The 18,150-nt window shown below is 38.4% G+C and overlaps 1 protein-coding gene across 2 annotated transcripts in view; it reads right to left on the bottom strand.

The window, feature by feature from the left end:
* The window catches only part of RNF43 (ring finger protein 43), a 57,616-nt gene extending 39,466 nt beyond the window's left edge, over nucleotides 1–18,150 (bottom strand). For both annotated transcript variants that reach the window (XM_065897511.1, XM_065897512.1), the window contains exon 1: nucleotides 17,899–18,150. In XM_065897511.1, the coding sequence (XP_065753583.1) occupies nucleotides 17,899–18,150 (252 nt within the window). The remainder of the gene's footprint in view (nucleotides 1–17,898) is intronic.

Here is an 18,150-nt window from a genome sequence, read left to right as displayed (position 1 = left end):
TTGCCACCAACGTTGCCAAACTTGAACAACAGGTATCCAAAGATAGAAACCTTAACTGTTCATTTTAAACACATTTTCAGGCATTCCACCCATAAAAAATGGAGGCTAGCAGTCATTCATTCTTAACACCATATTGCTTAGGATCTCAAGACTTTGTCCAACAGCCTCAATAAATGGATAAAGATATCAAGAGGTAAAGGTCAAAAAAGGAACTAAGAACATCAGACAAGACCGCAGGAAGTGACCCAAGACATCACATGCTGGGCTTTCCTTTTTAATGATAATGACAGTGATACTGAATGTTTATCCATGTCTTTATTTCAAAGCGCTTCAAATGCTTTGCAGACATCTCTCACTAATCTTTATTAGGCCTTGAGAAGAAAACAGTTTTCCCCAAGAAGTACCTTCAGAGAAGAAGGATGTTTCCCAAAACCAACAGAAGGGAAAACATTTGCCTCTCTCCATCTTCCTCCATACGCACTTGCCTCCTGACTCCCACTATGTCCCACTGTGATTGAAATGGATTATAATACCATGCGAGCGTTGAAAGGATAATGATGGTAATTGAGTTTGTTTCTAAAAGAGTTATAAGCTATGTGTGTTTAATCATAACAGGGAACAGGTAAGTAGAAAAGATGAGAAAACCCATAATTACCTTTATCCCACTATTTACCTTTTTTGGGGGGAGGCTTCAAATTGGTAAAGTTACAGTATGGAATATTAGTCCCCGAGACGACTCAGTGATGATCTTTACCTGCAAATGATTCCCAGGCCACAAATATTTGATAGATGCTATGACTGAAACTACTTATTCTCATTTTGATCTAATACTTCTCAGATGGGGAACTGGGAGTCTCAGGGACTTATGGGATAATCTCCAAGCAGCCTACAGAACCTCATCTGCTGAGCTTCAAAGAACAACGTGTTGAGACCAGCACAATACAAGTATAATGAACTGGGTGAATTAGTTGCCTTGATAATCCCAAACTCCTTCCCTTCTAGCCCTTGGAAAATTGCTGCAAAGCTGGACAGCTGAAGCTTCAGCATTCTGAGCAATTGTTTCAGGGTAGCAGCCATTAAAAAAACACTCCAAAATATCAAAAAATGAAAATGTAAAAGTGATGTGTAACATGGCTCTAGGATCCCTCTGACTCTGAAAAGTAGAAAGCAGCTGTTTTGCGTTGTGTTGGTGATTATTACCTCATTGACCATGGAAGGAAGGTAAATGGCCTTACCAATGTGCAAAGGTCCAGGGAGGGCAAGTGATTCACCACAGCACAAACAAGGCAGTTACAGAACTTAAGTTCCCACCCTAGAAACTCTACACTATTAGTCATTCTCTAAGTCACCAAGGCTACCTGTTATTACATTATGGTTAATTTAATCAGCTTTTTGGCCCACAAAATTTTTAATCTAAAGCTTTGTCTTCTTAGCTACATAAAAAAACAAATAGTTTTGCTTAGTCATTTTAGGATAATGCCAAATTGGATTCAAACAGGTTAACTGAGCCTAAATCAACAACCCTCAAACTTAATAATATTTCTTACAGTAATTAGGTGAATAAGAAAGAGCTTGGGACTTCCCTGGTGGCGCAGTGGTTAAGAATCTGCCTGCCACTGGAGGGGACACGGGTTCGAGCCCTGGTCTGGGAAGATACCACATGTCGCAGAGCAACTAAGCCCGTGTGCCACAACTACTGAGCCCGTGCGCCTAGAGCCCGTGCTCCGCAACAAGAGAAGCCACCGCAATGAGAAGTCGGCACACTGAAACGAAGAGTAGCCCCCGCTCGCCACAACTAGAGAAAGCCCGTACGCAGCAACGAAGACCCAATGCAGCCATAAACACACAAACAAACAAATAAATAAATAAAAAGGAAAGCGCTTAAGGGACTTTCCTGGCGGTCCAGTGGTTTAGACTTCGCCTTCCAATGCAGGGGTGCGGGTTTTATCCCTGGTCGGGGATCTAAGATCCCACATGCCTCGTGGCTGAAAAACCAAAACATAAAACAGAAGCAATATTGTAACAAATTCAATAAAGACTTTAAAAGTGGTCCACATCAAAAAAAAAAAATCTTCAAAAAAAAAAAAAAGAAAGAGCTCAAGTCTAATTACTATTAATAACAATACTACCTTACATTTGCAATTTTCAAAGACAGTTCTCATACATTATTTCATTTCAGGTAGGCAGACTATGTATTACTATTATCCCCATTTTACTTATGAGGACACAGACTCAAAGAGGTCAAGCAATTTTCCTTGAGGTCACAAAGCTAAGAAGGATCAGAGCTGAGACTGAAACACAGGACTACTGAGAGCTCTTTTCACTGTAGGATGCTGCCACTCATTTTAGAATGCATTTGGCGCCTTATTATCATATCATCGTATGTGGATACTGTACAGAGAGCACTATTTGGCGGGCATATTATCTTCAATTACCTGACTGGTGATAAAAATTATGAGCTTAGGCCAGAAGGCCTCCAGCTACATATAAAGTTAGAAGATAATGAAGTAACTCTACCCTAAGGGAACCCAAGAAACACTCTGATCATTCAAAAGGAGAAAAGTCCTCATCAAGGAAGTTAGACTGCTTCCACAACAGCTGCCTCAACAGAGAGCATTCAACTGGTAGCCCATAGGGTAACTTACATTTCTGGGAAAAGGAAAAAGAAGGAGGAACGATGGTGGCTTCTCACTCCTGGAAACGCTGCCTGGTGTTCTGACTTCAGAGATATGTTCCTGATCTCCTTTAGGCAGATCATACTCTCCTTCATGCATACTAGGTGCATAACTGCACAGGACGATTTCCAAATAATAAAATACCAAATGATTCATCATCATTAACAGAGTCTCACAAAAATCTTGAAAACCAAGTGGACCAGAAAGTTTCATCTCCTCCGTTTGATAAACAGTAAAATAATCATTGAATGCGATGCAAAAGACTACCTTTGAAGTCAATGGGAGGGTTTCCCTGGTGGCACAGTGGTTAAGAATCCGCCTGCCAATGCAGGGGACACGGGTTCGAGCCCTGGTCTGGGAAGATCTCACATGTCGCAGAGCAACTAAGCCCGTGTGCCACAGCTACCGAGCCTGTGCTCTAGGGCCCGCGAGCCACAACTACTGAGCCTGCATGCCACAACTACTGAAGCCCGTGCGCCTAGAGCCCGCGCTCTGCAACAAGAGAAGCCACTGCAATGAGAAGTCCGTGCACCGCAACGAAGAGTAGGCCCCGCTCGCCGCAACTAGAGAAAGCCTGCGTGCAACAACAAAGACCCAAGGCAGCCAAAAATAAATAAATAAATAAATAAATTTATAAATTAAAGAAAAAAAAAAGTCAATGGGAGAACTAGTACTAGTACCGAACTAGTACTGAATTGGGACATCCAAGTCCCAATTTGGGTTGTATGCACCCACTGTTCGGGTGCCAACTACTATAGTTTCAGGGTAGAGGTTGGCAACAGGAGAAAATCAGATCTTCTGGCAGCACTTACAAGGCAGGTGCAGTCATAAAGAACTTGACTTTGGATTCCATTGTCTCTGCCGGGACAGGTGGTTTGGTAGAAGTATGGAATCCTGCCAGACAGGCTCCAATTCAAAATTCCCTTTAGAAAGCAAAACAATAAAAATGGAAGCAAAACGCCAAATCCTGTTCCATACCTTGAAGATTGTTATTGCTTGAAAAACTAGGGCATTTTCTATAATAACGTTAATTTGGTTCAAGAATACACCAACTCAGGAGAAAGGAGATGACTAGAATGAAAGGTCAGTTTCAGGTTGTGCTCTTCCCTCATAGTTCAAGTCCCTATTTATTCCCGTATAGAAGTTAAAGGGACACGCTTACATTTCAGTGAATTTTCTCCATATACTCTTAGTGTTTAAAAACCCTGAAAATTACAATCTCATATTTGCATAGGAGTAGCACAGGCAAGTTAGTACTACTGAGTGGAATAAAAAACTTTGGCAAATCCTGCCTACCCCACACGATCCTGACTTACGTTCCTAGTACTATAAACAAGTGCACTTAAAGTTTTGTGAGCATCAGTTGATGAGTCCATCAAAGCGACTGTATTTGTCTAAAAAAAACTATAGGATGTCAGTTCAGAACACAGTAAAATATAAAGGATTGTTTCTGGTGGCAAGGACAGAGAACTGACATTTTTACCAGGTTTGTCTTCAGGACAAGCCTTTGTGATTGATGATGTAGGCTCCTAACCGCAAGGACACCACAAGAAGGCTACGAGGAAGAGTACTCAGAGAATCCTTGCGGGGGCACTATTGAAACTGTGAGCATTTTTGGTGTTCCTGGAATTGTACTTCCAACCACTACTTTGTGGTTGCTATGAAGGGATAGAAAGAGACTGGAAGTCTTCTAGAGCACATACTCTTTTCTGTTCATAACCACAGAGCCAAGATCAAAATAACAAGAATGTTCGTTGCCCAGGGCATAATTCTGCCTAAATCTGCCCTATCCATCACTTTATTTTTCCTAATTCTTGTTCTTGCTGTTGTTAATCTGCCCTAGGAAGGAAAGTTAGATAATGTATAAATGGATTCCAGAAAAACCTGAAAAAATTCGTAGATTCAGAGAAGGATATTTAAGAAGGAGCCATAATCTGAGAACAAGGCCCTATAAATGTCCCGAAGTGCAAGAACCAAAATATCAAGTGAATCATTGTTCTTACCCAGAAAATAATTTTTTAAAGTTACAGTCTTAATTCTCCCTAACTGATAAATTCTTCCTATTCGGGCCGCAGAGGTAAGACTATGAAGCTGGTACTTAACATGGTTGTGCCTTCTTACGCCTGACTCAACCAAACAGTTTAAATCCAGAAGTAAGTTCCTCCTTCATTTACCTGCCAAGACCTGAGTTCAGGCCCTCAGGGTGCTGAGGGTTTCCTTTGTGGGAGAAAATGACACCAACAGCACCTCCGAGACAGTAGGGAATGTAGGGAATGTGACTCTCAACATTGGTTATATATTATCAACTGCCCTGGGAGAAGCCCCAAATTCCCAAGAGTTGAAGTATTGAAGGTTAAAAAAGAGGTTTTTTGTTTGTTTCAATAGATTCTGATGTTCCCTAATATCAGGTTTTAAAAGGGTAGGTGGAGTACGGGTACCTCTTCCCTTGGTAAGAACCTCAAGAACCAAACATAACAGGAGTTAAGTCCAGATAGAACTGCTCAACTCATTTGTATCTTACTGGGGTATATGCAACCAAGGAAAAATAGAGACTTAGTTATATTAGGCTCTCTCCCAGCTCTGAAATGAGTATATTCTTTGGGGGACTTGCTAATGTTGCAAGTTTGCATTCAAAATAAATTCTAGGCACTCACATAATCCCCCAGTCTCCTCCAAACTTTCTTTGATGTCCAACAACTAAGGACAAGGATCTTTGATTATAAAACAATTTCTTTGGTTGGAAGAAAATTCTTTGCAGGGCGTGAACAGCAGGAGAAAGAAAAGATTTTTCTGAAGTGCAAACTAGTTGGAAACCCCCTGGGGAAAGAATCTGATTCCCAGTCTTTGAGAGGAATGGGCCTGCCTGTACAAGCTGCCTCTGCGGCAGGCCTCTAAGAAGGCGCTTTTGTGTCTACTGTATGGCCCTCAGCAACAGCACGGCAGCCCTTCTCTTTTTTTTTGCCAGCGGAAGTTTTCCAACTCTGGGGATACACAATGCAGAAAGTCACGGTTTAATAACAAGGCACAGTTACTAATCAGATGGCCCCGTTTCCACTCCTCCCAGATGCCTCCAGATGCTTACTTACTGAAGCTCCAACCCTCAACTCCACACATGAACACCTATCAGCTTTTCTGAAATCTTATTTCTAATGTAACTAGTCAACTTATTTCTAATAATTCAACTTTACACATGATTTTAGGATCAGATTCATCATCCTCCTTCTACTACTACAGCTCTAGGTTACCTCTGCCTTCTTCAAGCCTTTTCAAAGGTTCAGATTCACTTACAGGTAGGTTCGTGATTGAAGTCAGTGTGGTTTGGTCACTGGGACAGCCTTGATGAACGATTTAGAATAAGGGTCCTCAATCTACTACACATATTTTAAAATATAAAACTCCAGAGAAAAAGTCCTTTTTGTGTGTGTTAACCGAACGTAACCATAGTATAGGACCAAAGGACTAGAAGTGCAACTGAGTCTGGTGCTTAGTTTTCCTACTAATTTGTTGTGTGACTTTAAGGAATTTGGTCAGATTTTTTGTACCACCTACCAAATCAATTTTATCTCCGGGAAAAGAAATAAATAAGCAAGTTACACGTCCCTTTTGTAAAATAAGTCTATTTCTGAAATAAGTATAACCTCTAAATGTCTACAGCTGGAAAGGGACTTAAAGATCATTTACTTACCCCACCAACCCTACCCCAACAGATGAAAGGTTAAGTGACTTGCTTTTACCTTTTAAATGGTCATGAGGCACCTACGGACTTTTCATATATCCAAAGGGAGACAACTAAATTTCAAATAATGTCCAATGACAATACAAATATATGACGTATACCATACAGTTTACTAACTTCACAGCAGGTAATAATCTAATGTTTTTGTCATAGCAGACAGGTATATCTTTCTTGAGTTGGTCTCTATGGCCCTCATATTATACATAACCAACCCAAGAGAATGGGAATAACAGATAATAATGACTAAAGTCAATAATAATAATAAAAATCTTGGTACTGAAATAAGTTTTTTAAATAGAGATGATATTCAAATACTTTTCACCTTCTACATAGTCCTAGCGTTTATTTCTTCCTTTATGCAGTTTACAAAGAATTAAAACGAGCCAGTTAGATTATCAATTCAAACAGAACTCCCAATGTGTTCAATTCTGTTTAAAGCTAAATTTTCTGTCTTAATTTTACTGCAACTTAACAGAAACTTCTCGTACATTTTAGAAAGTCAGTTTGCAATTTGAAAAGAAAGCCATGGTGCTTAGTTATTTGGACTTCTACAGAAAATGCTACTGATGAGTATTATACATACAGGAATATTTTTACAGGCAATATTATAACTTATACATAACTGATAGAAGTGAAAATTAGAAGGTATGTCTGTTTGGGGTGTAGTTGTCCTCTAGATTTAAGCTCCTTGAAGTTGCCTGGGTTAAAATTTTACGGTTTTTGTTTATTTTTTCTTCAGTCATAGGGGATCTTGAGACAGAATCACCACAGTCATTTGAATGACTCCTGAGAAAATGAAAATTGGCACGCTAATGCATTTATGCGTGCACTTCTTGTTTGGCATTCATCACATACTGATTTCCGCTGTCGAAGGTCTAACTCCTCAGTTGGACTAGGCTAGGGTGCTGTTCTCTGTATTCCCACAGGACCTGCCACAGCGTTTGGTACACAGTAGGAGACCCACAGTATAAGACATGGAGAGACTCCAGTGCACCCCCAATCTCGGTAAGTTTCCTGGCCTAGACTTTATAAAGAGCCTCTGTTGCTTTGAGGAGACGATCCAGGACAAAAGGCCGCCTGGCGCAGTGAGTCTCTGGCGTAAATGACTTTATGCATATGCACCATGTAAAGTAATGCTGAATTGCAGCAAGGTATTTTTTTGTTTGTTCCTTTGTTTTAAAGTATGTCTTCTAGTTGACTAGGGATCAAAGAGGAAAGAGACCCTATGGCACTCCATATCTTCTTAATGGAATGTTCGGGGGGGAAATCTCTGCCAACATCTTCTTTTTAATCTTCCTGCAATGACCCAAAAAAGTTTAAAATAAATAAATAAGGTTTGCTAAAAATGCTGGCCAGTAAGATATGGTAGTAGATTGGCAGTTCTTTGACTGGCAAACCACTAATCTCTCTGGGTTTACTTCTTCATCTGTAAAATGAAATGATTGGATTAGGTGTTTTTCCTAGCTTGAAACTTGATGATTATATTTTACAAACGGAATAGCCTGTGCCTCTGCCCTCCCACCCAAAACTGTATTTGACCCCAGGTATGGAAAACTGAAGAGGACCTAATTCCAGTAAAAGGACAACAAAGTCCTTCACAAAATTAAAAAGAACTTGGCCACAAGATTCTTAAAGTCAGATAACCAATATGATTCTAAGTAGAAGATATAAAAGTGAAAGAACGTGAAACTTGAACCATGTAAAAGATTTCTTTTTAAGAGTGGATAATTCATAAGACTGTAGAAAATAGTTTAGGTGATAAAAGAATGGAAATCTGTAATCATTTTTTAGGAAATAGCAAGAAAGATCAGTAGGCATAAAACATAAGGCCTTCAGTCTCATCCAAATTATTCTACAGAAATAACAAAAGCAACAGTGTTTCTCAATGATCATAAATTTATATACGCACAATAGTACCCTTTTGATATAATAGCATGCACAAAATTGATAGGTACATGATAACTGAATATGCTACTTAAAATTACAGTAGTATATGGTTGATTTCCATCATAACAGAAGTACTCTATCTAAATTTTTAAAAAATGAACGGGGGTCTTGAAGATAGATAGGCTGCCATCTTGAACAAGGACCACTGCTTTAGATTTAGGGATCAGAGTATCTAAATAATCTAATTATTATCCAGGAAAAATGTGACACATTGTGTTTACAATTTTAAAAACCCTAATTTAAATCACTTTGATTATTTTGGTGTTTTTGAATATGCAATTTAAACACAGGCTCTAATATATTAAAAAGTATCAAACAAAACAAAATGAACCGTAATGTTTAAAACCCAGATAAAAATAAGAGTATGTAAAGTAGCTTATCTGTTATTTAAAAACAAACAAGCAAGAAACAATAAACTTTTTAAAAGAGATTCAAAGTTTTCCATTATAGCAAATAGAAATTGAAGGGCCCAAGGATTCCTACACCTGAGGAAAAGCAATGGAGTCTAAAGGACAGAAGACAAACTGATGGTAAGTAACCATCAGTTAGCTCATTTTACAGCCTCTGTTCTCTGACTTCAGTAACCAAATAAACACATAAAGCCACAATTGTTCTACCTATGTCAAAACAAATTAGGAAAATATCTTTTATTCTTGTGGGCCTTTCAGTGAAACCACCACGATGAAGGGCTGTAAGCATTTCTTGAGTTGATGCAGTTTTACCTAATATTTGGAGAGCACAATCCCTTTACTACACTATATACGAGCAGATCTTTGTCAGATACCAATTTTTATATCTAAGGTCATCTTAGGTCAGGCTAACCTTCTTATAATTGCACTGTTATACTGTTGTCTGTTTGACTTCTAGTAAAATGTACACAAATACTTTTTAAATTAAGCAAACTGAGGGTAAATTACTTTTGAGAATTTGGTCTCATTTCTTGAAATAATTGGGATTATTCTAGGATAACAGCTCTTAATCGGGGGTCCTTAGATTACTACATGTGTCTCAGAGATTCTCTCAACTCACTGAGATTTTATGCAAAACTGTACATTAAGTACATATGGTCAATAACGTTCAGCACATTCTCAAAGGGGCCAGTGACCCCCACTCCCACCCCACCAAATAGTTTAGGGGAAAAAAGAATGGAAAAAAAAAGATTGAAAACCACTGTGTTAGGGTATCTCAAAATTAGAATTGGGAATCACAGGCCTAGGGACTAAGAAGGTGAGGTCCTTTGGATACATGCTAATATCTTATAATCACAGATTTTAAATCAGTACTCCAATCCATTTTTCTTGGAAAATCAGAATTTTCTTTGTTTTGTTTTTTAACATCGTTATTGGAGTATAATTGCTTTACAATGGTGTGTTAGTTTCTGCTGTATAACAAAGTGAATCAGCATATACATATATCCCCACATCTCGTCCCTCTTGCGTCTCCCTCGCACCCTCCCTATCCCACCCCTCTAGGTGGACACAAAGCACCAAGCTGATGTCCCTGTGCTATGCGGCTGCTTCCCACTAGCTATCTGTTTTATATTTGGTAGTGTATATATGTCAGTGCCACTCTCTCACTTCATCCCAGCTTACCCTTCCCCATCCCTGTGTCCTCAGGTCCATTCTCTACGTCTACGTCTTTAGAATTTTCTAAAAAGTAGGGGTTGGGCTAGTTATTAAACTAAATAAGTGCCGGGTAAAGGAGCTCCTCAAACATACTGATTATAGCCATATTTACAATTTGAAAATGACAATCAAGGAGACACTATGCTGTCAGTAAGTCAGAGAAATAAAGGAATACAGCATGCTCTATCAAATCCAAAGCACTCAAAATAACTGACTTCACAATATACTTTAATAAATGTGATGAGATATAAATAAATCTACTTCATCCTAGAGTTACGTCCAACCTATCACAGCCACTCAGCACCACCATAATGTTCCTTATATTCATTCTATAAATATTTACTGAGTACCTACTGTGTCAAAGGCACTATCTAAGTAATACTAAAGCCCTAGTCCCAAAAAGCTCTGAACTAAAGAGACAAAATACCTGCTTTCACAGAGCTCATAGTCTACTGAGGGGAGGCAGACAACTATAAAAGTATGTCACGTGGCAGTACGTTTATAAAGAAAAATAAAGCAGGGAAGGAGAATATGAGCTCTAGGGGGAATAGGAAGAGTCCTTCGGAATTGGATGGTCTAGGAAGACCTCACTGAAAAGGTGTATCTGACACGGGGTTGACATTTGAGACTGAGAGAAGAAAATACCCAGGGTGTAAGTGGGACTAGAAAGTGGAAAGGCCCTGAGGTGGCAACTGTCTTGGTTTAACTGAAGGACAACAAGGAGGTCAGGGTGACTGGAGTAGAGTGAGCGGGGAGGAGGTAAAAGGTGCAGGTGCCAGGCCAGATCCTGAAGGGCCTTATCGGTCACTGTAAAGACTCTGGCTTGTTCTCTAACAATTCTCAAAAGAACAATTAATGCCAGGTCAGAGAGTTAGCTCAGAGGGCTTTCTGAGACACAAGGCTGGCAAACTGCTTCACCAATAGCTTTTAAACTGAGTTGTCAAACTGAGCAACATCGGTCCAATAGAGGATATCTCAGCCATGGACAATATTTTAGCTTTTGAGGATTTCCCTGAGAAACCCACATCCTTGGATAACTGAAAAAGTGGATTACTAGTCTATCTCCTGCAAAGCACCCTGGGTCCATCTCTATGCAACTTTCTTCTAAGATAATTAACTTGCTTTCCCTCTCCCATTAAGTTTCCTTTTCTATAAAATGGAGTAAGTATCACCTGTATTTGGTTTGCAAGTATTTGTGAATCATTTCAAGCTTCTTGGAAGAAAACTGCAACATAAATTCGATGGAACATCATCATCACCCCCTTCTCTGACCATACCCTGCTACGGATTCTGGTTCCTGACAGAACATTTATAATCGTACATTGCTCGTTTATAACATCTTTTTTCCTCTGCTGTACTTAGTAATTTGAAGGGAGTAAAAGGAGGGGAAAAAAGCACACGAAAGTTCCAATAAACACTTTCCAGTCAATGAAATGTAAAGCCTTTTTATTAAAAACAAAAACAAAACCTTGAGCCCCAGAGATATTTTAAAAACTGTATAAAAAGCTAACTATGGCTAATTTGTAGATAAAGAAAATTACAACACACACACACACACACACACACACACACAGAGTTTACCACAAAAACCAAGGAAATGCATACCCCTAGAATCAGCTCAAAGGACACTAAATAGCCTGATAGGGGCAATAACCAAGGGCACAGCTCATTCATTACCTCCTATTAACCACAGAGATTAATGAATTTGAACTTACAACAATTTTGCTGGATTTCCACATGAAGTATGGAACTATTATATATACAAATTTGTCTGATAGGTACTTTTATATAAATGAGATATCTCCTTAACTTGAAAAGTTATCATTAAAAATATTCTGCAGCTTCCTTCTCTCCTCTGGGTGCCATGCTTCTAACACCAAAGCCATATCAAGAGGCTCTGAGCTGGGATCACAGAAGGCAAGCACCTAAGATTGCTTGTGTGCACAGAGGATTTCCATCTGATGGTGTACTTCTGACTACATTCCAAAGTCAATTATAAATTAACTGAATTTTCTGCACCGCCATTAACATAAATAACCAAGAGTTGACTGTATCTTGAATATTTATACTTCTTTTAAAGGCTGGCCTCAAAGCAAAATCACAAAACCTTTGAAATCTCTGCTTCCAAGGAATTCTAACAGTCAGATGCACGCTATGACAGGTAGATGCATACTATTTCAAAGTTCATTATTTCAGGTTCCCATATAAGATAACTTACCACAGACTGTTATAAAATGAAAAGAAAGGTAATGAAAGTTGTTCCACTCAAAGGGAAATACTAAGTAAATAAACATTCTGATTTGTAAGTATCTTTGTAAATGTGTAAATGAAACACACATGAGAGGAACAGAAGAAATACAGAGATTGTTAGAAGTTAGCAGGATATGATATAGCTTGGATCAATTGCAGAGAATAGTAGTCATCAGTTTCATTCCTTTCTATTCTGGAAATAAATTCATCATTTAGACAAAGCCTACACTGGTGTTTTGTTCATCTCTGGCATTCGTAGATGTACAGAAGTTTATTTTTTTAAAGTCTTTATTGAATTTATTACAATATTGCTTCTATGTTTTGGTTTTTTTCGCCGTGAGGCATGTGGGATCTTAGCTCCCTGACCAGGGATCAAACCCACACCAACTGCATTGGAAGGTGAAGTCTTAACCACTGGACCACCAGGGAAGTCCCTGTACAGAATTTGAGAGTTAGAAAAGCATGAGCTCTGGGGTTCAAGTTCCAGCTATGCCCCCTACTATTAGATCTTAGCAAATAGCTTTGAGCCTCACTTTGAGCCTCAGTTTCTTTACCTATAATATGTAAAAGTAAAAGTACTGTACTTCTACTGTATGATATCACTCGTATGTGGAATCTAAACAATACAACCAACTAGTGAATATAACAAAAAAAAAAAGAAGCAGACTCACAGGTATAGAGAACAAACTAGTGGCTACCAGTGGGGAGAGGGTGGGGGGAGGGGCAGACTAGGGGTAGGGGATTAAGAGGTACAAACTGCTATGTATTATAAAATAAGCAACAAGGATATATTGTACAACACAGGGAATATAGCCAATATTTTATAATAACTATAAATGGAGTATAACCTTCAAAAATTGTGAATCATTATATTGTATACCTGTAACTTATATAATATTGTACATTAACTATACTTCAATTAAAAAACATCTGCCCTAATCTCAAAAAAAAAAAAAAGTACTGTATTTCTCTCATGAAGGTATTACAAGGATTCAATGAGTTAATACATGTGAAGTGCATAGCACAAGTTCAGTTTTACAGATGGGAAATCTAAAGCCTAGAGAGGTAAAAAACTATTTTGTCCCAAATCACCCAACTACTTAGTGGCAGAGTCAAAGCTAAAAGTCAAGTCCCTTTAGTCACAGTTTAGGCACTTTGTCAACTACAGTTTGCTATAAAGCATTGTCTCTCTGGCTTTGGCTAACACTTTACTTATAAAGTTTTCTCTTCCTCCCCAAATAATTCACTTCAGGCCCTGACTGCAAATAAAGTGAAAATGGAAAGATGGGATAACTATGTGTTGACTAATAGGTAAAATGAAGGGGCAAGCAGAGACACTGTGCAAGGGGGAATTTGTCCAGGAGGTGTTCACTGCTACTGGCCAAATGCTGCACTACCACAGCTCCCATTGTAGGCCTGAAGCCTCAGGGCAGCACATTCTAATCTTGATCATAACTTTAACCTGGAGTCTAAGAAAATCCAGGACAACCAGCTGAGCAGGAAGAGTGTGATAGTTAAAGAATCGGTGACCTCTCCTGCGCTACACAAAGATCCTCTTGCTCTTTTGCTTTGAGAAGAAGGAAGATTAATTTGAGTTGTCCCTCTAAGAAACATTTATTAATAAAGAGCAAGAATTGAGAAAGAAAATAGGACTGTAATCATTTTTACAGCGGTAAAATGGTAGCAACATTATCACTCAGAAATAATATAAACAAATGTTGATAAGAGGTAAACAAACCAGAAAACCGGACAATGAGACAATGCATAAGCTCCAGCTCATTTTCCTTCTACAATGGTATAAACCAGGAGAAGAAGAATTAGTCAAATGAACAGTCAAAGTAGTAAGAATAATAGTAAAATCACTATCATTTAGTCCTCTTTATCAGTCACTGCCAAGTAATGAGGAGATCCTTGAAAGTTTCCTTGACATGGATTTTTTTGTGTGTGTCTCCCACATTCTCTCTTTTTTTTTTTCTTATTGAGATATAATTGACATATAACACTGTATTAGTTTTAGGTGTATAACATGATTTGATATGTATATATACTATATATATAGTGAAATGATCACCACAATAAGCTTAGTTAACATCCATCATGACTCATAATTACAAAAAAAATTTTTTTGGACATGGATTTTTGAGGGCTAGTTAGGGAAATACTGAGGCAGAACAGTGGTGGAAGGTTATCCTAAATATAAAAATTCAATGGGAAACAAAGATTTAAAAAGTAGAAAGAAATCAGAGGAGAGGGAGAGACAGGATTTTGGCAAATGTAGGGGAAACCTAAGAAGTAGACACTTTAAAGACAATGACAAAGGCGCACAGGGATTTGAAATGATATGGTCGTGCAAAGAAGCAGCTCTTGGGCAAAACAGAAAGGAAAGCAATATAATTTGGTCAGGACTAAGATGCGGAGTTTTGAAATGGAAAAGAGAAGACTTGAGAAATGAAAGGAATACAGCCAAGGCAACATTTCCTCTTCTATTTTGACTTTCTCCTAGTACTTTAAAGAGAATATTATAATTTAAGACTCTGAACATATCTTGTACAATGGATATAACTGTTGGTAAAGAGAAACCTAAGTACAAAGAGTGAGGAATAAGAATCAGGACAAAAATTCACCAAGGCCTGGCCTCGTATATACAGCCATCAGATGAAGCTGAGACAAGCAAAATTATTTCAGAGACAGTTCTACGGTCTATTTTATGATTAAGCAAATTGGGGGCACATCGTCATGGGATGTTTCTCTTTGTCTAAGGAAAATTAAAATTGTAATACAAATGAAAGTCCAGTTAATTTGGTCCTTATGAAAAAGTACATACCCTGAAAGAGTTGAGCAAAATGTAAAGAAATGTCAGATTTTCTGAAACTCTCTGGAAAGTCCAGAAACCACAACAAGGTCATGATGATTTTTGTAAATCACTGTTCTCATAACTGTACATCTCCCAATGCATAGCAAGCCCAATTTTACAAAGACCTGACTGCATCTTTGAAGATAATCAAACTTAACAGGCAACTAGAATAATACATAGGTAGAAGGATGCACAGAATTATCCAAAATTCTGCAAAGCCAACAGAGAAGATTGCCTTTAGATCTGTGACACCAGGGAACAGATATCCATCAAGAAAGCTAAAGTGCAGGAAAGCACAGCTCTAGGACATTTAAACAGAACTTCAGTTGAGTGGAAGGCTTGCTTAACCACAGTTGAGTAAACCTGTGTTGCAGTGTAATCTGATAAGGAACAAACAGCATGGATTCTAGAAGTGTAAACCATGTGTCCCTAACATGCTAGACTTCTTTGAAAGAGTTAATCAAATAGTGGATAAAAATGAACTGAGGCATATCATCCAAAAGTTTGGTTTTTTTTTACATGGTCTCTCATAAGAGGTTATTAAGAAAATTTAGTAATTACTGTAGATTAAAAATTGATTAATAGAAAATAAACCAGGACCAATACTGAAAGTCTCCAGAGACTAATACTAGGCTGGTGTACAAATTTATTAATGACCTAGAAGAAGCTTGTATGGAGAGAAAAGGTGAAGACAGACTGAAAATTGCCAATGATGCAAACTATCTATTGGAAAGCCTGGAGAGGCCTTGCTAAATAATAGATACAGTGAAATTCTCTCTTCACAAAGTAAAGAATCAGTACTTAAAGTACACTGATAGATTCAAAGTTAATAGGTTAAAAAAAAAAAAAAAAAGGATTAAGCAACACTTACCAGAGTGAGAAAAAGGGCAAAATAAGAGAAGATAGGATACGGACTGGCAAGGTAATAAATGGCAGAGAATACCAGCTAGTACCTCTCATATACCTTTTCCTTTACAAATACACAGAAACTTTATGTGCAGCTTTATGATAATAGAAGGCAAAACATTTAAAATAAAAGACACTATTTTAAGCGGCATATAATTAACCCATTGAATATGCTGCCACAGGACATTAATAAGACACAAAACTTAGTATGGTTCCCAAAGACCTCAGAGCCTCCAGAATACGGTTCTATAGTAAAATTACTTAGGGCAAAAAATTGCAATGGAGCACATACCTCATGTCTCAAGGTATTAACTAGGCAAGGTCAGGATGGAAGTTTCCTTTCCAATTGTTGTATTCAAAATGATTTATGGTTTCAACTTTTAAATATTCCTAATTCTATCCTAAAGTTCAAATTAAGTGAATAGACTCTTATCCAAAAATTCTTACACTATTTTTTCCAGATATATTCTTTTTGCCTGTTTATTTTTCTAAATAGCACAGCCTTCCTTTTCACCCAATTCTTCTTCCACTTCACTTATCCCAGCTCCAAAATATTGCCTAAGAAGTGATCATGAAGAGCCAATAAGTCATATATGTAAAAATCCGTGTTTGGCAAAGAGAGTTCTATAATTTGCTAGATTTTCTCATCTTTTTCCTCTCAGTGGACAAAAATTTAAATTCATACAATATTTTGGTTCTGTTCATGTTACAAAATAAAAATCTGAGCTTAGATGAATGATATTTAACATTTTTCACCTGTGACTAAGAGCTACAGCAAGAAATGTCCTTTTATAAAATGAATTTTAATCAATAAGCAACATAATTTTATAGAGTAAGATACTAGAATGCCACATGAAAAAGGTAGAGCCCTCAAGGCGCTATCTTCACCATGGGGAATGAGCAATTCATCTATGAAACGCTATGGCTTCAGTCAGTTCATACACTAAACACATAAAGAGCAGGCTATGAATGAGTTATAGGCAAAATTCACAACCCGAAAGCCTAAGAAACTGTGTCTGAAAAACTTTGTGGGTCAATAAAAAACATGTTAAATTTAAAATTTTTGGAAGTAATAAAATTATGTGTAGACAAGGCCAAAGTGATCAGGAGGCAAGTTTATACCTTGTGTCCATTTTGTAATCCAGTCCTCTCCATTTTGGGCTTAGCAATAGGGTGCCACACGTGGTATAAGGCCAGCCGTAGCATTCAAGCTTGACTGAATTTTAAAAGTGACACACTGATCAAATCTGCTCCAAGGACATTCTAGAATTTCAGGGTGCTACTGACCATTAAAATCAACCTCCTCGGTGCTCACTTCAAATCTAAACGTGATGTAAAGTACAATCCTCAGGTTAATTAAATACAAGCCCCTATATTTCATCTATAAAAAAATAGTGTCCACGGGCTTCCCTGGTGGCGCAGTGGTTGAGAGTCCGCCTGCCGATGCAGGGGACACGGGTTCGTGCCCCCGGTCTGGGAAGATCCCACATGCCGCGGAGCGGCTGGGCCCGTGAGCCATGGCCGCTGAGCCTGCGCGTCCGGAGCCTGTCCTCCGCAACGGGAGAGGCCACAACAGTGAGAGGCCCGCGTAATGCATAAAAAAAAAAAAAAAAAAAAATAGTGTCCAAAATATATCACTTGCAAAGAAAGGACTTATTATGTAATGCAGTGTAGTACGAGAGTTAAAAATAAGCAGATGATCTTATAAAATGCAGGATTTATAGGTTTCCTCTCGAGTATAAAATAAGAATGTGCTTTAGAAGGCCAATAAGGTAATATACTTAACAAGATGAAACCCAGAAAGCTAAGCAACCGAGCCCTGGTGTGGAATTTGGTTTGGCAGACAAACGAAGAAAGGCATGTTTCAAACAGATGGCAAGTGAAAAATAATAAAGTCATCCTTACCTGCATTAACTTTCCTTCTGCTGGAGTTATTTCAGCAACACCAGCAAACACACCTTCCAAAGTGAGATTCAGTTTTCCTGTGGGGTCCATTTTCAAGGGGATCACTCTGATAATAGCTTTCTGCTCAGCTGATCTTTCAGACTCCACTGCTGCTGCCAGTACCAGTCCTGTGCGTCCAAAGCCTGCCTGCAGGGTAGCCATCAGCAGCCAGGGCCAGAGGGCAGCCAGCTGTAGCTGGTGGCCACCACTCAT

This window comes from Phocoena phocoena, chromosome 19 (assembly GCF_963924675.1).
Source record: "Phocoena phocoena chromosome 19, mPhoPho1.1, whole genome shotgun sequence".
NCBI lineage: Eukaryota > Metazoa > Chordata > Mammalia > Artiodactyla > Phocoenidae > Phocoena > Phocoena phocoena.
Note: the sequence above shows the minus strand (reverse complement) of the source record. Positions and strands in the feature narration are given on the sequence as shown.